The sequence below is a fragment of the Camelus ferus genome, chromosome 15, assembly GCF_009834535.1.
Source record: "Camelus ferus isolate YT-003-E chromosome 15, BCGSAC_Cfer_1.0, whole genome shotgun sequence".
NCBI classification, from domain to species: Eukaryota; Metazoa; Chordata; class Mammalia; order Artiodactyla; family Camelidae; genus Camelus; species Camelus ferus.
This window is the reverse complement of record NC_045710.1, coordinates 471,528-494,008: the sequence shown is the minus strand read 5'-3', so window position 1 is coordinate 494,008 and position 22,481 is coordinate 471,528. Positions and strand designations below refer to the sequence as shown.

The 22,481-nt window shown below is 41.8% G+C and overlaps 1 protein-coding gene across 9 annotated transcripts in view; it reads left to right on the top strand.

Moving 5' to 3' along the window:
* Positions 1-22,481, top strand: part of SH3YL1 (SH3 and SYLF domain containing 1) — a 46,107-nt gene that overhangs the window by 2,895 nt on the left and 20,731 nt on the right. For 3 of the 9 annotated variants that reach the window (XM_032496920.1, XR_004326050.1, XM_032496922.1), the window contains 5 exons: positions 508-846; positions 9,411-9,651; positions 15,627-15,737; positions 18,636-18,749; positions 20,866-20,930. In XM_032496920.1, coding sequence (XP_032352811.1) covers positions 751-846; positions 9,411-9,651; positions 15,627-15,737; positions 18,636-18,749; positions 20,866-20,930 — 627 coding nt within the window. In that variant the 5' untranslated portion in view covers positions 508-750. Of the gene's footprint in view, positions 1-507; positions 1,411-9,410; positions 9,652-15,626; positions 15,738-18,635; positions 18,750-20,865; positions 20,931-22,481 lie in introns of those variants that run through there. The other 6 variants (XM_032496926.1, XM_014560652.2, XM_032496924.1 and 3 more) reach the window with 4 other exon arrangements.

Genomic DNA, 22,481 nt, shown 5'->3' with positions numbered 1-22,481 from the left:
CCTGTGATCAATATGGAAATTATCTCCACATCTTAAGCTCATGTGAAGCTTTTGAGGTTTCTAAAGTAAAACATGTCTCCCCGGTATTTTATAAACTTCGTTAAGGAAAAAAGCCTTAGTATGGAAATTTTCAAACATTTAGTTACTTTTTAAAGAAAACTTTACATCTCTTCTTGGCTTGAGGTTTGGCAATTATTCTTCTCTTAGGAGGAAATTCAAATATTTATAGATAATTTGCTTTGCCTTGGAAGTCAAGAGACTTAAGACTTAGGAATGTTCAGATGCAAACTATGACTTAGTAGTGACCTGTATTTTCATAATTTCAGCAATATAATGATCCCCACATTCTGCTCAGACCATGCTCATCCTGCCTTGTGGTACAGCAGAGGGAACGTGGGCAATGCCAGGGACAGAAACTGAGTTTAGCTCTGAATCATTATTATTGTCTGTTGGCTCTGACAGAAATTCGCTGTGCACAATTACAAGCAGGCACTATGCTTTTATCAGGTATTGAATAGGATCTGTACTATCCAAAGGAGCCACGCTCTTCTGGAGTTCAGCTGAATGTGAAGGTACCCTCACCACCAGCAAACTCGAGGTACCCAGTTCCCGGGGACACAGGACCATGTCCGGAACTCAGTCTTGTGCTGGAGCTCCATGGTCTGCAGGCATCCTAGCTGCATCTGAATTCCAGTCCTGTTGCTTTCCTGCCCATGTTTACGAAAGAGGCCGTGACCTTCCCAACACAGGATGTTTGCAGTAGCAACTCTCAACTGTGGAATTTGCTTATTTGACTGTTTTACTGCTGGTTGGTTGATAGAGTTCGAAGTAGAAAGTCTTTTGGGGGTAAGATTTATGCATTATTTACTATGCTTTAGTTGCATGCATCAGAAAATCTGGTCCAAATTGGCTTTGGTGGATGAGGATTTTACTGGCCCATGTGACTGAGCAGCACAGAGCTACCTCTGGCTTTGATGGTGGCCCAGCCCTGGGCTGAAGCAGAGCCCTCCTCATCTGCTCCTCTGCATGGCTCTGCCCTCAGGCTCTCCCCTTTGGTGACAGAATCTTGCAGCAAGTCCCAACACAGGTGCTTTGAAGGAGACAGTTCAGCAGCTCAGATGCTGATGTGGGTCAGTTCCAGCTGGTTCTGTAGCAGATCACCTGCCCCACACCAGGTGCAGCACGGATGGAAACAGGCCAGCTGTGCTGGTTCTGAAATAAAACTCAGCAGCAGAAGGACCGGATTTCCACTGCAGTTTGTTGATGCCCGTCAGTGAGCGATACTGAGCGTCTGGACATGTATACGAAGCACTGCGGGGGCACTGCTCTGAGAGGCCCTGCTTCTGGCCTGCGGGGACTGCAGCTGAGTGGTGGGCATGTGTGAAGATGAATCGCAGATCACAGACTCAGGTGCCAGAAATGTAGATGTGTTCTTATGAGCCCTTGTTTTCAATCTTGTTTTGGGGGGTTGTTGAGAAGAGGTGTCAGGCCTGTGCCATCTCTGCCCACTCAGACTTCCTGTTGGTCTTCAGTCAGCGTTAATTCTGAAGCACACCCTTGTTGCAGGCACATGGCCCTGACACTCAGCTCTGATGGAACAACCTGCAAGCCAGACCACTGGCTCCCCTGGGCCTTCTGGGCCAAAGGGGACTCAGGGGTGAACCCCCGCTTGGCAGCTGCAGGAGGCTTCTTGGGTTACTCTGCTTGTTGGCCTCATTGCGCTCAGAGCTTCCTAGCTTTTGTTTTGTCTGGGGTTTGTCCTCCCTTTCCTGGGAGGTCCTAGAAGGACTAACTCTGGGCACTGTACCGTCAGCTGGAGCCTCGCTTCCCAGTGGCCCTCCTCTCCCTCAGGGTCTAGGAGACACTACAGAGTTGGAGAGGCAAGGAAGTGTTGCCCTTACGTAGCACACATGCTTCCAAACCCCCTGCACTTTCTGTATACATAAGCCTCTCCTACTCCTCACAGGGATTTGACCTTTAATTCCAAAAAGCCATACAAGTACTATTTATCCATTTAACAGGTGTTTCATTGAGCACTTTCTATATGTCATTATAGTATGTGTTGGCGATGTAACAGTTAATTAAATAGTCAGTGTGCTTAACCTCATAGCACTCATGTTCTAGAGGGAGAGATGAGATTAGAAAGATTAGGTAGGTAGGTAGATAGATAGATAGGCAGGCAGATAGACAGATGACCACAGTACAAACTAAATATGATGAAAAATGTTTGAGGGATGTTAGCAGTGGAGTAATATTATCTGAGATATTACATAGAGCATTTCTTTGGAGAATGACCATAGGTGATCAAGACTAGGAACAGAGAAACTGCACAGGAGTCTGTTGAACAGAAACAACTGTTATTCTGTGGGCCAGGATGGTAGCAGGGGAGGAGGTGAGGAGTAGTCAGTTCCAAGCCCACTGAAGGTTGATATTCTGACAGGGCATGCCGATGGATTGGCACTGGGTATGAGAGAACTGGAGAAGTCATAGCCGGCCCAGGTTCTGAGTGTGAGCTGGAGAGGAAGCTTGGGGAGCAGGCTGGGGAGGTGGTCTGGCACCACAGTTAAGTGTAAATGTGTTTGACTTGAGTTGCTTACTTGATACTTGATACCAAGTTCCAGTAGGTAAGTGATACCGTGAGTCTCACATTTAGGGGAAGGTTAAAGACTAGCTAAAACCTATAGGATTATCAGATATAAATGTGCTTCAAGTCACACCTGAGGTGTGAGTGTAAGCAGAAGAGGGTGGAGCCTTGGGGAAACTGAGATGACCCTGAAAGAAGGATGAGAAAGAAGGCTGGCCTTCCCTTCTAGGTTCCTTCCTGGAGGTTGTCAACTGAAAAAAATGCCCAGTGTGGACCTGTGAGTCACGCTTTATTTGGGACAAAATGAGGACTGCAGACTAGGACACAGGTTCTTAGATAGCTTGAAGAACTGCTTCGAAGGCGTGGGGATGGGGGGTCAGTACACATGTAATTTTGAGGAAGAGGGACATGCAGTCAAGCACGCGTTTTGGCAAAAGGTTGCTGCTAGTCATGAGGAGCACATGTCTCTATTAATGATGTTAGTGCTTTTCTAGACACGAGGAGATGCAAGAATAAAATCATAAATTCTTTGTCTGAAAATATCTAACTATCTGAAGGCCTGTTCTGCCAGTTTTCCCAGAGCACAGAGCGCCTCATTCCTGATCTCCACCCCGAACTCCTTTCAGACTATGTTGAAAGTCAGTGACTGCAGTGGCTAGTGATTTAATCCAAGCAGAGGTAGCTGGCAAGTAACAATTTTTAGCTGTCAGGGCTCCCTCATGTTCATAAATTTGACCATAGTTCGGGAGGCGTTTCATGACCATTTTTGTCCCACAGTGCTAGGACTGCTCATTCTTAGGTCAGCACTAGATATAGATAATTGACCATAAACCTAACAATTTTATTAACTTTAACTGCATGAGGCTGTGGAATACATTTGATTCCTAAGCAAAGGTGGGAGTGATTATCAAAGTAATCGAAATACAGGCCTGGTCTGGCTCCTTGGGTCAGCTGTATACCTCAGACGTCATCTTCTTCTCATCCTGGTCTGGTAGTTCCTCCTCTCTTTGAGCATTGTTTTAAGGTGATTTTGAGGTCAGAAGTCCTCTCTGTAGGCCAATCCAGTGCAGGGGCCCTTTCTAAATGGAAATATTAATTCAAGAATCAATTCGCTTCAGTTTCACTGTGCATGAACCAGTTAAGATACCTGATAAGAGTTCTAGATCGCAAGTCATGGGGCATCTGATCTTCAGCCAGATATAAATTACTGATATAAGCTTCAGAAACAAGCTTAGAGTGTCCTTTTAATAATTTAATTAAACTTAACAGAAATATAACATAACAGCAAGGAGCTTTCTGGGAAGTCTCAAGCAGTACATACAGACCTCAATTAACAAAATTAGAATTTAATATCCACTGAAACAGAATCTTTTTATCTCTAAAATTACCTTCATTTCTATCAAATATAGACAAATTAAGACAAACAAATTAAAATTATTTGTTTGCAAAGTAAGTCTGATTTCAATAAACTTGGTCTGATGATTTGTGTAAGTGTAATTGATCATATGGGCTTTTAAAAAATTGATTATGATGGAACTTTTTATAAAAAATCTCAGACTAAAGTTTTTAAAAGGCCCCTCAAGGCCAGGAGAGCCACTCCAAAGCTTCTCACAGATTTCACCTGTGATACCTATATATTCAGTTGAATTCCTTCCTTTTCAAGGCCCCCAAAATACCTTGAGATTCTGTCCCCATTAGGAGATAGCCTCCTAAGTTACCTGATAAGGCTGTTGGGAACCTAAGAGTTTCCAATCTCTGGAGGGATCAGGTAGAGAGAAAAGATAAATGTTTCAATTCTCCTTACAAAAGTATAATTTACCAAATTGCTACAAGTCATAATTAGCTTGAGGTGAAGGGTTTTCTTATATCTGGAAAACACAGATTAAAAGCTAGTAATATTCCAGAGAGGAACCATAAAAATTATAACCATATGCACCAGTTCACTCAGTCCTGTATAACTAATCCTTTTTGTTAGCAGTTTTATGAAGCCATCAGGTTTTCCATTAGAATTCCCTAATTTCTTACCCATTTCGGTGCTATGATCTGGAAGTTATCAGAAACCTGTACTTATCAAAAAAGTCCTTGCTATGAATTTTCTTAAACAGAAAGCACTTTTGCAAAGGCATCAGTGTAAAACAGTAACTGCCTATGAATGACAGAGACTTAAAAAGGGCACAGTTAAAACCTGACTACAATGCTGTTGACAAAGACACATAGTTACTGTTGTGATATACAATGTTTTAAGATAATGACTAGAATTATGACTGATAATATTTTACCAGGACATACCAGATTCTTAGGAACTTCATATAGTTTCTAGGGTATCCATGTTCATGACATTACCATACAATATAACCTAAGAAGATTTGTTACTCATTTGACAATGCTTCCCATGTAATTTAGCATACCAAATGAACCTAATTAGTTTAGTACCTCTCTTTGGGTTGTTTCAGGGGCCCTTTGAAGCATTACAAAGTTAGCTAGAGGCCAAAGGAACTTCATTAGAATTTGATTTGGGAAATTTGTAGGAAAAAAAAATATATAAAAAATGTTTAAAACACTTGGTCAAATAAAATCATAGATCACTATGAAACAATACTTATTCACTTAGCCAAAGTGACAAAAGGTTTCAAAGGCAAATACAGAACAGACCACTTAAAAGGTAAACAAACAAACACAACTTAAAATCTGTTATCAAAAGCAGCTCAATAGTCTAAGAAAACTGTTTTCTTAACAGAAAGAAAAACCAAATTCCAGTTTGCTTCAGCTTACTTTTTAAAATTTATTTGCTCAATTAAATTTATTATAAACTTAATCCATCCTGACCATACTAAAAACTCTTTTCTCATGGTTCTTTTCCCACAAATCTTCTGTAACTTTTTGTATTCATATTAGTTTGTCCCTTATTTTTTTCCCATTTAGAAATAACCAACTCTAGGACAAAACTACTTTCTTTTCCCTCAACAAACTGCAAGTCTGTTCCTCATACTTTTTTTTAACTGAAAACACACATCCAATGTTCCTACTGTATGCTGAAATGTTTCCCTTATTATTTCTAGTAGTTTTAATTACATATTTAAATTAGAATTCTCAACTCTTAAAAATCTTAATTTTTAGTGAAAACTAAGAAGTAAGCAATTATGAATTGTCTTTTATGTTAGCATTTTGTAGAATAGCAAATATAAATACCAATAATAACATCTAAAAACATGTACTTCCTTATAGAAAATATTTCAGTGTGGTACCAAACATATTTTTATTAGTCCTGAATACCTTTAGTTTCTCTATAAAAGGAAGTCAATGTCTAGTAATTAATGTTGCAGTATCTTATGACTAAATAGCTAGAAATGACCTGGCTATTCAGTAAACTACCATCATTTAACTTAATTTAGCACAACTTTAAAATTTTAAGTTACCAAATATCTGGAGAGATTACTTTTAAGTAAATAATCCTAAAACATAATTATTCCTAAAGAGTTCACCCATCGCTTCTTGGCCTTTTGGCTGAGATCAAGTGTGAAGGGTTCACCCAAAAGTTATCATCTCATTTATATTTAATTTTCTTATAAAAATTTCATCATGCCAAGTTATTTTTCTTGCTGACACATTTGCAACAGATGCAGTAAGATCTTATTTGACTTCTGTTAAACCTGGGTACAATAAAGGCATTATATTTAATGTTGATAACTGTAAAGACAAATCTATATTAATTAAATCAACAAACAAACTGACTTTAATACCAAGTACTTAATACTGAATATTTCCCAGTTCATGTGAACCTGAAATTCATTTTGGCCAGTTTTCCTTTTATATTTCTGAAAATTTATATAAGCACTTACTTTCCTTTAAGCCAATTAAGTAGAGCTCATTTACAAATTAATTTTGATAAAACCATCCAAAGGTAAAGACATATATACGTACACAGACATACAGACAGACACAACCAGAGATCTCATAGCTTTATTTTAAAACTTAGTCATGAATCAGGTATTACAATATAAAACTCACTAGTTTACAAACAAGAGTTGGAATAAGTTAAATTTAAAAGGGCCTCATTTCCCCAACCACCTTTTTTTTTTCAGTGTCAGGAATTAGAGATGGTCTAGATAAGTGCAAGGAGAGAAAAGCAAATTCTCCTAAAAGGACTTGTTCTCTCAGGGTCAGAATTCTGGGAAGATGTTTTATCAAGCCAGCTTTTTCTAACAAATGTGTACACAATGAAAGAGCCCATATTGGCCATTTTCATGGCAAAATTTTCCCTTTAATTCCCAATTAAGTAAGTACTTGTAAGTATAAGTTTCTTAAGTGCATAAACCTGGCTGGGGTGTTAGTTGGAGGCTGGCTTTCTGACTCACTTTATTTCTTTGAGAAGCTCTACTTCCCATTTTAAAGTTGAGTTTATTGGGGGTGAAATTTACTAAGGAAATTGTGATGTGGGCCAGTGTGCTGCTTGGGAGCTTAGCTCCTCTGGGCTTCCCTCCAGAGTCAGTGCAGCCCTCTTAAATGGCTGTTTCTCCCTTCAGTGGTCTGAGACCACTGTGGTTGCTTGGATCATTGAACAGCCAGTCTCTACGCATGAGCCCTGGATGAGCAAGTCTCTTAGTGAGTGGCTTTCCCTGGGGGGCCATGGCATGGTAGGATGACTCTCCCTCCAGCGCTCCCGAGAATTTCTCTGTTGCCTGAGAAAGCCATGCCCGACCAGGAGGAGTCTTATCCCTCGTCTTCCAAGGAGAGCTCTCACGTAGGATCTTCCCTTTCATCCTGACAAACTCTGTTAAGGCTGCCAAATTGAGGAGAGGTGTCAGATCAGCCCTTACCACCCACTCAGCCCAGACCACTCAGTGTCTTTCAACACTGTCAACGGGAAAAAAGCACAGCGTAAGAGTTGTGCGTTAAGTTTTATTTGGGCACCATGAGGACTGCAGACTGGGATCGTGCCTTAGAGATCTCTGAGGAGCTGCTCCAAGGACGCTCCAGGGGCTCAGTACACGTGATTTTAGTGAAGGGGGTACATGCAGTCAAGCACACATCTTAGCAAAAGGTTGCTGCTGGTCACAAGGAACAGGTGTCTTTGTGCATGACATTGATACTTTTCTAGATGAGAGAAGAGACAAGAATTTGGGCTTATAAAAAAAATCTTCTCCTGAAATATCTAACTATCTGAAGGCCTATTCTGCCAGTTTTCCCAAAGTACAGAGTGCCTCATTCCTGATCTCCACCCTGAACTTGTTTCAGGGTATGTATGTTGAAGGTCAGTGACTGCAGTGGCTTGTGACTTAATCCTTATAGAAGCAGATGGCAAGTGACAGTTTTTAGCTGGCAAGACAGATAAAGTCAGCATTAGCAACCACAGTGCTTCTGGGTCCTCCTGGACCTCTCACTCAGGTCACCAGTTGTTCTGTGTGGCCCTGATGGGGAAGTTCTGCTCAGCTGCCCTAGGAAGGGACGGCCCCTGGTTGAGGGGGGGGGGGGTCTTGCAAGTCTCAGCCCTGGCCTAAGATTTCAGTTACTCAAAGGGCCACGCACAGTGGTTTCAAGTAGAAGCAGCATTTAAAGTTGGTCTTGAAGAATGAGGAGTGTTTGAAGAGGTTAGAGGTTGGCATTTTTCCCCTTAGGGCCAGAAAAGCCATATATCAGGTTTGGGGGCCAAGAGACAAAACTGAGGATATGTTTTGACCATCTTCCAAAAATTTTTGATGAAAACTAAATTATAATAACAACTGAGAACTTTTTTTTGTAATCCAGCCCACTGGTGGGTACAGTGTGGTTCCCTCTATGGGAGACGTTCCCTACCTCGGCTCACTGTTTGGTGGTCCCAACCACCGCGATAGACCACAGCTGTTCAGTTATCGGTGCCATCTATGATGCAACTGAACCTATTTCATCTCTGGAAATGTGTTCTCATGTAAAATATCATTCTTCTTTTACTTTAATTTTTTCAACCATCAAAAGTGTAAAACTGTTCTGGCCCCAGGAGGACAGATGGTGGCTGGATCTGCCAAGCCTTCCGGTGCCTCTCAGCCCCTGATGTGCCCTCCAGGACATGCTCTAGGATGAACCATGGAGCTCCTTTAAAGGGGGTCCAGTGCTAAGCTTCCTCAGGAAGGGCAGGCAGGGGTCAGCGAGTGGTGAGGTGCCAGGCAGAGCCCACCCAGCCGCAGGTCCACAGAAGACCCTTCTGAGATCTGGAGGACTGGGCCTGGCAGAGTTCTCCCCCTATCCCTTCCACTCAGAAGCCAGATCCCCCACAGCTCTGAGGACTCCTGTCCCTGCTGGCACCCGGACACCCACAGCATGGCCTCGCCACCAGCTGCTGACCACCAGCACCCCAGAGGGTGGCCTCTGCTGGCCCAACAGCCCCTGCCCAGGCCCAGCCATGTGGGCCATGACTCTCTGCTGCCCACAGGCTGAACCACACCTTCTCCAAGGAGACGTCCTCCCCAGGCCAAAATGGATGAAAAGGCCAAACCAAGCCAAGATCTATCTTTTTATCCATTTTAAAGGTCAAACCACTGCTTTGCTGTTTTTAGAAGCCTTGCAAATAGTCTATTATGAATACTATGTAATCAGAGGTAAAAATATTAACATGTGGTGTGTCATATTTGATTAGTGTTTTTACCCATTTTTCCACCTTCCCAGACTAAGTGATTGTAATGTATATACAATAAGTCTAGTCTAAGTTAGAAAATGAAAATTACAAATACTTCTCCATCTTTCTTTTTCAACAAGTACCACGGAGAGATCAGAAATCAGTTTTAAGCATAATAATTAGGGTAACGTTAAGTACAGTAAAAAGCCCCCAAATTTCTTTTCTTTGATTTCTTAGTGCAAGAAGAGTTCCTTCTCCCCCGTGTTCTGGGCCGGGGCAGCTTCCTTGTGTGCTGATCCAGCATGTTCTGTCCATCCACTGCTGGCTGTGCCCAGAAGCCTCTTCGGCCGGCCCAGGATGGGAGAGAGGGTGTGGGAAGACTACTTCCTGCTGCGCTGGTGTGGAGTGACACACGCTGCTGCCTCTGGGCGGTGCTCCGGGTGGCAGCGAGCTGACATGGGAAGTGTGCAGCGTGCAGGTGTGTCTCACTTACACAACCAACAGAGCAGACCCGCGGCCTGCACTTACTCGTTCCGTAAAAAGTGAGGTTGCGTCATCTTAGACAGCAACAAAAGTTAGGAAGACAACGGCTTGTCCAGTTACAATGCAAAGTATCAGTGCATGTACCTTTCAGACAGACACATGCCATCAGCATCTGGTTGTGCTCAGTCAATCCTGCCACCTGCTGCCTGCTCAGCAGGAACTCAGGTGGAAATGAGGTGACTCCATCAGGGACACACACACCAGCTGTGGTTTGCAGAGTCCGTCCATTGGGTCAGTGCTGCAGTGGAAACTCACCCTGGAAAACCAAAACCACTGCATGTCAGCAGCCTGCCACTTCAGATCATGACTAAAAGCTACCGCCATAAGATGTACTTGAGAGGCCCAAATGTATACATAAATATGTTCATCTGGAATTTTTCTAGTTTATATCTTTTCTGAGACCTTCTAAATACAGACTGTATAACCAAAGCATTTATAATAGGAAAACGTTAAAGGCCACTAGTAAACTGATGTAATTTTCAACAAATGTCTAAAGATTCCTTCCCTATATAAAAATTATGTGCTTCTGAGAATTTCTGTGTCCATCTCTGGGCTTTGTATGCTCCATTGCAAGTGGAGACTGAGAGTGTCAGCCCTCAGTGTCTCAACACTACCAGCAGATGGGATAGTCTGATTTTAAACAAATGCATGATTGTGAAGATAAAGAGCAATTTTATATTAGTTCCTAAAAATTCTAATTCCAGAATTATCAATGATAATACAAATGCATTTTAGTGTACGGCCTCTCACCAAATCCCTGTCCTTTGAATTTTGTGTGTGTGTGTGTGTGTGTGTGTGTGCGCGCGCGCGTGCGCGCTCTTGTTTGCATAAAACATGAGAATACATTTTTCACTTTTCTACATCTCTTCCTGCAAGACATGTTGTTGGCTATGAGAGGCAGATTTTAAACAAAAGACAACTTATGGAGTAATTATCCATTATATTAATTTTTTACAGCTGGAGTCATATGTTCCCATGGATATATATTAAATATTTAATTATACAACATTCAGTTTATGCTGAACAATCTTTGTTATATAATATTTCAGACATACAAGGGACTATGGAGAATAACAGCTGATTTACATCCATGACCTTATACACAGTCTAAGGGGAAGAAATGCAATTCTCAAGTAAGCCTCCTACAGACGCCTTCCCCAGGGCCACCCACCCCCCATCAAATGTCATTACACTTCATTTTGTAAACATTTACATAAATGGAGGAGACTCTGTATGTCTTTAAGCAACTTCTTTTCCTCTCCATGCTGTTCACGTTCTCCCATGTTGGCACAAGTATATCTAGATTACTTGAACTTCTGTAAAGAAACAATTTTAGCTATACCAAACTACATCCTCCATCCTCCTCTTGAGGGAAATTTGTTTCTGTTTTGAAAGTATTCATTTTTATGTGTTATGATTATTTTGCTATTGAAGCATTGCCTCAGTGGACATTTGGATACATGTTATATTAGTTTCCTGGGCTGCCCTAACAAATGACCGTGAACCGGCTGGCCTGCGACAACAGAGATGTGCTCTCTCAGGTGGAAGCCACGTGTTGGGGTGTCTGAGGGCCGTGCCTCAGGGCGACCCATGCCTCCGGGAATCCTTCCTCCCCTCCCAACTCCTGGGCTGGTGGCTGATTGTCCAGGCTCTGCCTCTGTGGCCGCGTTGCCCCCTCTCTGTTTTTTGTACGGATGCTCATGGTTGGATTTAGGGACCACCCAGCTGCTCAAGAATGACTAACTTAAAATGTTTGCAAAGACCCTTTTTCTAAATAAAGTCCCGCTGACAGGGTCCCAGTGGACATGAGTTTCACCGCCTTCCAGCCCACCCTCAGTGTCTCTGTGAGCACATGCAGGAGAACTGTGGGCCACCTCTGCCAGCCCTGAGAACAGCCCCCACGGCACCCCCACAGCAGGCACAGGCTTTCCTCTGTGCCCCGGCAATCGACACAGGCCCGTTGGCAGGCTTTCGCTTCCTGCCAACCTGAAGGACCAGGAGTGTCAACACAGGCGGCCTGGCTTTGCACACCCCCGGGTTCTGGGGAATCTGGTCAACTTCATCTATTCATCGGCCATGGGGGCTTCCCCTCTGTGAATTAACTGACTGAACACTTTGCCCAACTTTCTACTGTGATTTCACACTTTCATTGACTTTTAAGAGATCTTTATATCCTGGATTCTCAATCTCTGTTAAGTATATTTATGGCAAATATTTTCCAGTCTGTGGTTTCTATTTTTAAGTGTGTGTTGATACAACTTTTTAAACTTTAATGTAGTGGAATAGATCTGTAGTTTCCTTTTATTGTTGTGCCTTGTTTATAGCATTCCTCCATCCTCAAGTCATAAAGATACTCTATTATTTTCATTCTAAAAGTACTAAGTTTTGCCTTCAATATTTGGACCTTCAACTGCACTGAAATTTTTTTGTGTGTGATGTGGTATTTGTAATCTAATTTTATTTTGTTTTCTTTTGAATGAACCAGAGTTGTCCCAGAATAATTTATTAATCTACCATGCCATCTCTGTCATATATTTTTAAATATATGAGTATACATATGAATATTCCTTTCTTGTTTTGTTATAAAGATAGCCTTCTTTATTAAGCACTGTGGATTATTCAGTAAATTTGTCATGTATTTTAAAAATTTTAGGTTCTTGCTTCACATCCTATACCAATGCAAGTTTGAGGTAGGTCAAATATTTAATGAAAAATAAGAACTCTGGAAAAAAATAAAGGATAACAGTTATATAATTTTTTTCTTAAATTAAGGCCTTTAGTCACAATAATAGATAGAAAGATGATAATAGTAGACAGCCCAGAGAGATGTTGCTATATAAATAAAAACAAATACTGAAAAATTATAAACAAAATTATAAAAACGAGAAGCTGAGATATAAACTTGTGACATGATTAAAATTATAGACAAGAGAAGTACGGCAGCAGGAAAACAGGCAAAGAACATAAACAGAAAATGTGAAAAAAGCAAGTGTGAACAAACAGGAAAAATCACTAGTATTCAAACAAATTCAAATAAAAGTTTGTTATCCTGTCTTTCTGATGTGCACTTTGTCCCCATCAGCCTCAGGCTACAGTATGAGTTTTTTACGATAATACCCAGTGGCTGTAAAGTTGGGTAGTATTTTTAGAAGGTGATTTGATAATGAAATTAAAAACCCCAAATTTTTTTGAATTGCTTTGAGTTATTAATTCCAACTCTTAAGATTCTATATCAAGGACCACCCAACAGTGGTACCTATAGAAGCTCAAAGTGGAAATAACCTACTTGCTATTTAGCAATAGGAGCCAACTGATGCGCACACCAGAACGCGGACAGCAGAGCTGGTGGATGGTAGGGGTAGGGGTGCTGTTTTTCTGCAATATTTGTGTATCTATACTTTTCCCTTTATTTTTACAATGTGCTTACGCCATGATTTCTGATTATTTAAAAATATAGAAAAACTTTTATCATAGTTGAGCCTTTTGCACCATGAATTTGAAAAGTATTTCTCGCATAATTTCTGGTTCTTTTATGGTTTGATTTTTGATATTTTAAATCATCAGTGAATTTGGAGTTTATTGTTATGTAACATGAAGCTGTGGATGAAAGTTTTCCCCCAAAAGACCTTTATTGTGTAATACAGCTTTTCCACATTAATTTGAGGTGTAACCTTTATCATATATTAAATGCATTTATATATTTGGGTCAGTTTCTGAATTTTCTATTTTACAAAATTGACTTTTGCCAGTATTTGCATCTACTATACGGTAAATTATCGAGGCTTTATAATATCTTAAACTCCTGGCAGAGCTTGCCCCCTCATTATTCGTCTTTTACACATTTTTTTTCTAGCTTTTCTTGCTTATTTTTCCATATGAATTTGAGAATTACTTTGTTAAAAGACACTTGTTAGACTTAAAAGAGAATACAATTTTGATTTCATCTTTTAAAAAGTAGAAAAACCATCGTAAGAAAATTGAAAAGACAAATGACAAATAAGAAATCAGTATTTGTAACTCATATTCTAGAAAAAAGTTAATTCCCTTGATATATAAATCAATAAGAAACAGAAAAATACCTTCCATAAATGGATAAATAATATGGAAAAGATTTGACAGAAGTGGAAAGTAGTCAGTATTACTCATCATAAAAGAACAAACTGAAGTACACTGAGAGCTTCACGGCAAAGAAACTGGTACTGGAATTGCCATGTGCTGTAGACACCTAGATACTGGGAAGCATGCATGGAACACCTGTTTTCACACGTTGGACAACAGGCGAGTGGGTCTAGGATCCTAGAGGGGAGGGGAAATTGATGTAAACTTCACAGTGGCCCATTTTCCTGCCTGGCAGCGCTTTCCAGGCTGCAGCACCAGAAGGGAGGACAGCCTAGACATGTGTTCTTTCTGAATGGGAGAGACAGTTGGATATTGGACAGGCTGAGGCAACTGGAATTTGCAGAGCAGATTACCAGCAAGGGGTGAGCCAAAGATCGAAAGAGCTCAAGAAATCTGCAGAGGGACCCTTGAGTCCTTGGCTGAACATGAAGCATTGTGTGTGTGTGTGTGTGTGTGTGTGTGTGTGTGTGTGTGTGTGTGTTGGCGGGGTGGGGGGGGGACACTTTCAAGATAGGGCAAAGAACAACTATCAGGAAGCTGTGAGGCAAACAGTTCTCAGAGCTAACACAGGGTTGGGGGCAGCAGTTCCAACCAGCCAAGGAGAGAGACCACATCAGACCCTCAGGCATTCAGGAGAGAGCCCAGAGTCACACTGGAACATAGCCTAATGTTCATCTGAAGGCTACACACACCCAAGCAAAATAAAGAAGCAAACCTTGAAAAGACTCAACTGATCTGCAAGTAACTCACTCTACACTAGCACAAGCATTGACACTGTCCAAAGAATATGACAAAATCTAGATACTTAATGTGGCAATGTTCACAATATCTAGCAACCATCAAATTTCACTGGGAATAGGTAGAAACAGTAAAATATAACCCATAAATAGAAGGAAAATCAGTCAAAAACAGACCCAGAAGGGACAGAGATGATGCAATTATCAGACAAAGACATAAAAGTACCTTTTAAAATATGCTCAAGGATTTAAAGAACAATGTAAACAATGAGGACAGAAATGGAAATAATGAAAACAACCAAATGGAATTTCCAGGACTGAAAACACACTCTTTGAAATGAAAAATTCATTTGATGGTCTGAACAGCAGACTTTACACTGAAGCCTTTCGATTTCTCTGGCTCTTCTGGTTACTTGTCCCGTGGTGAGGGAGTGGCCCACCCCACATGCGTCAGAGCTGAATAGGTTGAATGAACACTGCTAGGACAAATCAACCTTCGTGTGAGTTTATAAATACCCAAGCAGTGCTGAGAACGTAGAATGCTGTACAAATGCAAGGGTTCATTAGTTGGAGTAATCACTCAATTCTTGAGTGTACTAGAATTTTACTAATACAGAGAATCTATGGAAATAGTTCAAACATTTTGGACAAAAATAACCAAATATATAAAATTTTATATTATCTGTTACAGACAGTTGTAAAATACATCTTTTTAATTCTTAAAAATTTAATATTTTTCATTAATATTGAGATGAGTTAAGAATTACTGGGAGAAGATACATAATTGGGAGACTGGACAAGATTGTGTTTAAGATCCTTTAGAATCCCAGGATTTTATAATTTCTGAGAGTTTGAGACTTTAAGGTTTCCCAATCCAAATTTAATTTATTAGGATAATAGAGATGAAATGATCAATAATTAAGGATTTCCAATTCATTTCCTTTAGTAGGATATAATTTGCTAATGTTTAATTGTATATGATAAAAATGAAATTACAATAAATTTCTAATTTCTATTTATTTTTAATTAAAGGTTTTTTTTTTTTATCTTTTAGTGAATAACCCTATACCTTCCAATTTGAAATCTGAAGCCAAAAAGGCTGCTAAAATCCTAAGAGAATTCACAGAAATAACTTCCAGAAATGGACCTGATAAGATCATTCCTGGTAGGTAAATAAAATATGTTGGTTTCCTAAATTACCTTTGCCTCCTTCGTCTTAGGCAGTCGACCACCTGTGAGCAGCACATCCTCAGACCTCTTTTCTCCTCTTGGCCGATCTCCCCAGTGGGTCTCCTGGGCAGCCCCCCGCCCTCTCCCCTGAGACTTCCTCCCCTCTCCCCTTTGGTACACACGGACCTAAGTGCCATGTGTCCTTCCCCACTTCCACTTTCCTTGAACTCACAGGTCCTTGTCTTCAATTCCTGAGGACCTTGGAGTTCATCTTACAAACTCACTAGCTAATCTCATACATAAAATTTTTTTGTTGTTTTCTCTTTCTAGAGAAGATAGTTATATTTTATAGTGGTTTAGAAAGACATCACTCAATAATTCCCAGCACAACTGGATATCTGTATTTCCAGAGTCATTAAAGTTCTTAAACTCCCCCAGACCTGCTGAATCAGATCCCAGAGCAGTGTGGCCAGGAGGGCAGATTTTTAACACATTTCTCCTGTGATTCTCCTGCAGTCAGGCTGACCACATAGGACCTGGCCCAGAGCCTTTGGGAACCGCTATCTCTTCTTTACTACTACAGTCATTTCTAAAAGACGTGTCATATGATCCTCTCCTGCAAAGAGACACACATACAGACCAGCTTGGGCTGATTTCCTTCCTGGTGCATGGCTCTCACCCTGCATTGAAGAAACCAGCTTAATTTCTGAAGCCAGATTTTCTGAAGTTATTTAACAGAACTTTAAATGTTTAAAAAGTTTTCTAATTTGTTGTTGTTGTTATAAAAATAATATTAATAATCATAATTGTTGATATTTTGGCCCAGCCACTCCTCCCATCTTAAGAAAACAGTGCTTCCTAGAGCCTTGTGTCCAAGTGTAGACTGGACACATACAGGCGTCACCCGGGAACTTGTTAGAAATGTGGAACCTCAGGCTCCACTTGGGCCTAAGGAATCAGTTTGCATTTTTCACAAGGTCTCCAGGGAGTTACATGCATGTACAAGTTTGAGAAGCACTGCTTAAGACTTGAGGAAAATCTGACTCTTCTGCAGCACTCTTCTGAAGCAGAAGGTAGAGACATTTGTGGGTATCATTTCAGGCTAGCCCCGCTGATGGCTGAGCTGTGTTTCCTACCAGAAAAACATCTGGGTATGGGTGATTCTGCGTGGATTTTGTCCAGCAGAATTCTGTCTTGCCTTCTTCTGCCTCCTGTCAAAGGGCACCCAACTCCCTTTCAATGGGCACAGTGCCAAAAATGAAAATCCATTTACCTAGCACGGGTACAAGTGTACCCCATGGGGGTGCCCACAGTGCATGTGGGGCCGGGAGACAGGAGCCCCATGTCTGCCAGAGGACCAGCCCCGTCTTTCCTGGGCCTTCCTTGGGATGATGCTTTCACTGAAACCAGGGAGCTCTATTATATAACACAAGATAAAATCCACAAAATATTTTAAAACCAAATGCTTAGGGTGTGAGTTCACTGCCCACTGATGTGTGGGGCCCTGGGATGTACGTGAAACTAAGCTTAGAGAAAATTGCAGTCAAGTACATCCCACATTACAAAGGAAAAGCTGACTGGAAAGTTTCTTAGGGATTATTGGTATTTTAATGTCCCTGAATTTGGGTGGATAAGGCTGTAAAAAAAAATCGCCCCTGACATTGGAAATACATTCATTTTAAAACACATTTTTGTTACATCAAGGGCCCCCAGCGCACAGCACAGAGTGAGCTGGGCATGTGGAATTGCGGGCGCCCTGTGGCAGGTCTGTGCAAACGGCCCTCCTGATCTTTGGTGAAGCATGCAGCGGGAGTGCGGTATACTAATTAGGCTCCTGTAAAACAGGGCAGAGGGTCTCAGTCATGGCCAGGCCCTGCTTCAGCACCCACAGCCCCGGGGGAATATGTATGAACTTCTCCATGCTCCCAGACAAGTCATCTCTGAGAGCCATTATTAATTTAAATTTTGAAATTGTGTACATAATATATTAGAAATTTAGTGTTTTCCTAGGGACACCTATGAAGCCTTTTTTTGTGTATTTGAGTCCAGTGTCTGGTTTGACTTCCTTGACAGAATATTTGACTAAAATGATGATAAATTAAACTACCTTAAAAGTGATATTGGGGTCCAAGAATACTTCCCAATGTTTAGGCTTCCTTTGTTATTTGAAAGATGTGGTATTGTGTGAGCAAATCCACAGAACAGTGAGGCACTGTGTTTAGTGGGTGCAGACATTAGCAACCTTCTTTTTATACAATGAACTTCCCCAAAAAGTGAATAAACCAATACTTTGAATTTTATTTTCGGTGTACTAGTTGTTGTGTGTTACCTGAGTACTGTGAGAGATCACTTTAGAAAGTTAAGAAACTTTTTAAAGTGGCTAAATCACTTAATTTTCCTGGTTTTATATCCAGATTTTCATATTGTTAGAAGGTGAACTTAACTATGTGGCTTTAAGCCACTAGTGGCCTGTTGGTCACCTTTTAAGTTTCTCCTTGATAGTGTATGGGTTTTAATTTCTTTCAAAATAGTAACTTTGGGGTTTTTTTAATTACGAATTATGTTCTAAGTTAATTGAAATCTCCGAATTGTTTGTCTTGCTACTAGGTGTCAGTAAAGTCTCATCCAAGTTCCGGTTTTTGTGGCTGTTGCAGGGTTCCTGCGAACTGGCCGCGTTTGTTTAGCGCTGCAGAAGTAACAGCCCGGGAAGGAGCAGTGGGAGGCGCGGTTCCAGGCCGCCCGTCCCATCTGTGGGTAGCAGGTGTCACTCGCACTCACTCATGCTGCCGAGACTTGGGAGAACCGGTCCCACCACGGAAACCTCTGGGCACCGGCCTGTTTAGCTTCCGCCTGTCCAGCGTGCTCACCTGCCTGGCGTCTTCATCTTTTGCAGCTCACGTGATCGCTAAAGCAAAGGGCCTTGCGGTTCTGTCGGTGATAAAAGCCGGATTTCTTGTGACCGCTAGAGGAGGCAGTGGGATTGTGCTGGCGCGTCTTCCCGATGGAAGTAAGTCGGGGTCTCCTCACCCGGAGGAGCAGGGGCCCTTCACCCTCGTGTTTGTTCTGTCTGCACCGTGCACACACTTCACAGGGAGTGCGGCAGGCTTTCCAGGGCCCCGGAACCGGCAGCCTCACGGCTGCCCCCCGGGGCGCAGCGGGGTGTCCGCCGGCCAGGGAGCCCCGCCCCCGCCGCGTCGGCGGGACTCGGGGTGGAGGCGTCTTCTCCCTCCTTGCGCAGTTTGTCATCCTTCCACGGGGCGGGTGCTAAGCAGTGACAACATTGCGTTTCTGTTGTTAAATGCAAATTCTCACCCCTCACCTTCATGGTGCGACTGTGTCTTTTGTTTTATGGAAGTTGATAAGGAAATAGGGGCCGTCTGTACGCTTTCCCCCCATTGTTTCTGTGGGAGATCACAAAAACTGAACCATTTTAAAGAATATCCCCAGGGCAGAATCATGTCAAGATCAATATAATTTGGTCTTACTTTCTGTGGTGAAATCTAATACTTGATGTTTCAGACATCAAAATATGTTTGCCTTTAATCCCAAGAACAAACATTTATAATAATGTTAAAACGTACATGAGTGGGTCATAGCCAACTAAAATGCTTTTTATATGAATTTAACATTTCCTGTTCAGTTATATAGTTGAACACATTTTTCTGTTATAGCAATTTTCGGTGTAGATAACTTAATTTTATTTGGAGAGAGCATGGAACACTCACTGGCCATAGACAGATCTGGTACAGGCCCTGGACATGCGTTGGTGGGAGCCACTGTCTCCTGCATGGTGTCTCCTGGTAAATGAGTCTCCTGTGACGTTGTGGTTCAGATTTCATAGCTCCATGCTCGGCTGTGAAACAAAACCAGCCAAATTCTCTTCTCAAGCATTGCCCACATTTTCACGGGCAGACTTCCCAGCAGCACAGGCAGAGAAGTGGAGGCGCACTCACACCGAGTCCACTGCCAGCTGGGCTCCAAGTCCATGAGAACCCTCCCCCTGCAGGTCCGCGTGGTGGGCAGGTGACCATCTGGAAAAGGGCAGGCTCCTCTCAGAACCTCAGGGGGACCTTCCTTCTGGGTTAAATACCTGAATTTCTCTCTGCCGTCTTCCCAAGTGGCAGCTGCTCACTCTGCAGAAGGTAATCTAAAAGCCACACAGCGCGGCTCAGCAGATCCCTGGGCCCTGGCCAGGTGGGCGGTCCTTAAGCAGGGACAGTCCCTAGCGTAGGAAATGGAGAACAACCTTGGGATTATGATACATTGATTTTTGTGATCCAAACTTCTCTAGGCCCGGGTAGATCAGTTCTGGACACATTCCAGCACGATCCTGGCATCCAGAACGCACGCGAGCAGGAAAACTAGGCTCAGCAGCTGAGGCGCAGTTTCACAAAGTGCTTTATCTGGACCATCTCGCCCCCAATTATCCTTTCCTAGACGTGTTTAACATAACTGTTTCTACATCAGGAAAATAAGCAACAATAATCCTGAAATGTACCGTATCACGCAAATGGAATTATTTTACTTAGTTTCCAAATGTAAGGAAATGTGTCCTGTTAAGAATTTTAATAATCTTGAGTTTATAACCTATTTCTTGTGCTCCTACTAGGCACAAAAGATGTCAAAACAGTTTTTGACCTTGGTGATTTACAACAGAAACAGTTTAGTGTCGTATTCCCCTAAGAAGTGATTATAATAAACTCTTTAGAACTTTTTTGTTCTCGTAACAATGATTAAGTTTTAACTAAAGCCTAGAATTCTAGCTCAGTTATTTTGTAAAACATTATAAATATTTATAGTTGAATTTATCAAATGCTATGTATGTTTAATTGGTGAGAATTCAATAGTTTGGTATTATGCATTTGTATAGGGAAAGGTTAGAATACATGGATTTATGAATCTTTGAGGCTCATGTGAATATCTAATACCTTTCAACTATTTTTAACTTAAAAAATTATACATGCTTATTAAAGAGCACTTAAAAACAGGCAAAAATGCCAAAGTCTCATTATTTTAAAAAGAAACACTATTCATTCACATTTTAGCATTTTTCCTCCCCGTATTTATGTGCCAAGGAGTTTTAATGTTAGACTAATGTTTGTTTGTTTGTTTGTTTTTACTAGAATGGTCTGCGCCTTCGGCCATTGGCATAGCTGGTTTGGGTGGCGGATTTGAGCTGGGAATAGAGGTGAGTGGTGATGCGTGCACATCCCGTTGCTGTGTTCTCCGAAACAACTGATTCAGGACAGTGGAGAGGTTTCCGACCGTTCTTGTTTCACTGCCTGTGGAAACTGTTCCCTTTTGTTTCCTTGAATCTCTGCCTAAAGCTGTGTAATGTGTACCACGTTCTCCTTTCGCTCCCTGAGAGCACAGTTTCTTTCATGCATCTCACCGTCTCCACCTTCAGCACCTACAGAGAGCAGATACCTCAGATCCGACACACTAACTGGCAGGTCATGGCTTCCAAGTGCAGAGCGTACTGGTGCGTGGCATCACTGGCGGCAAAGCCACTTAGTTACAGCCATGTTCAAACTGCTTCAAAGTCTGCCAGTAAAGATCACCTTCGAATTGCTTCACTTGATGGCTTTGCTCCTAACGATCATGGTTCTAGCGCACGGACTGGAGAGCGTGTTCACAGAGCGTGTTCCTGGAGGTCCCCCCGTAAGATCTGCTGCAGGGTCGCTGTCGCTCATCCGCTGCTTTGTTGCTAAGTGATCGGTAAATCAATCCAATGTTCTCAAAAAACTTTCTTCTCAAATTTCAGTCACTTTCTTCCTAAGCTTTCCTTTAATGAATTTGCCCTGTGGTCGTAGCTTTACATGTCCTTGGACTTATTAGCTGGAAGTATTTCTGATACTGTTTTCCATCTTTATTGGAACTTGACTTGCTGCTGCATAAATCTGTCTTCTAAACAGAGGAACACATTTTAGTTTTGCAATCATGGCTGCCTTTTTCTTGTATGTTCAGCCAAGTCAGAGCCTTCAGAAACATCGCACTCTTGTGGAAAGCGCTTTTTCAGCAGCTGTTGTGTGTCCCTGTTCACAGCCCCTCGCACTGCACACAGATGTATGTCCCTGCCAGTGGTCCTGAGTCACAGCCTCCGACTCCATGCACAAGGCTAGGGGCACGCGTTGGGGCTCCGTCTCAAATAGCGTTTGTTTAAAAATGACAAGAGACTAAGTAGTAATCACTGCAGTAAGTTTAATATATTGAAGACTTAAAACGAGTCTCCATGCTGGTTCTTTGCAAATTGTGGAGTTTTGGCCATAATGCACATTAATAGCCTGGAAAAACAAGTGCAGGTAAACGGTAGTCCTATCCTCCAGTAAATGTAATAGAAAGATTTTAAATCAACTTTTTATAAGATGGTATTTTTTATTATTTTCCAAAGGCAGTGCAGTGAGAGCAGAACTCATGAGTGGGCCGCTGGGCTTGGCTCTGACCTGCACACCTCCTGGCTGTGGTGTCAGCCAGCTCGCCTCTCCCCTCTGCCCTTAGCTTCTTCACCTCCAAGGGGAGATGAAGTAGCCTTCCCTCTGGGCTTATTAACTGAATGAGTTTATACATAAAAAATACTCAGAGTGACATAAGCTATTATAATTTTTACTGTTAAGATCTTTATCTTCGCAATGCTTATTTATATTTGCCATATGTGGGAACTTTGAATGCTAACTTACCCTCATAACTCTGGAGTTCCATTTAAACACCTCGCATAGAAGATGACTTTTAAAAATACCCA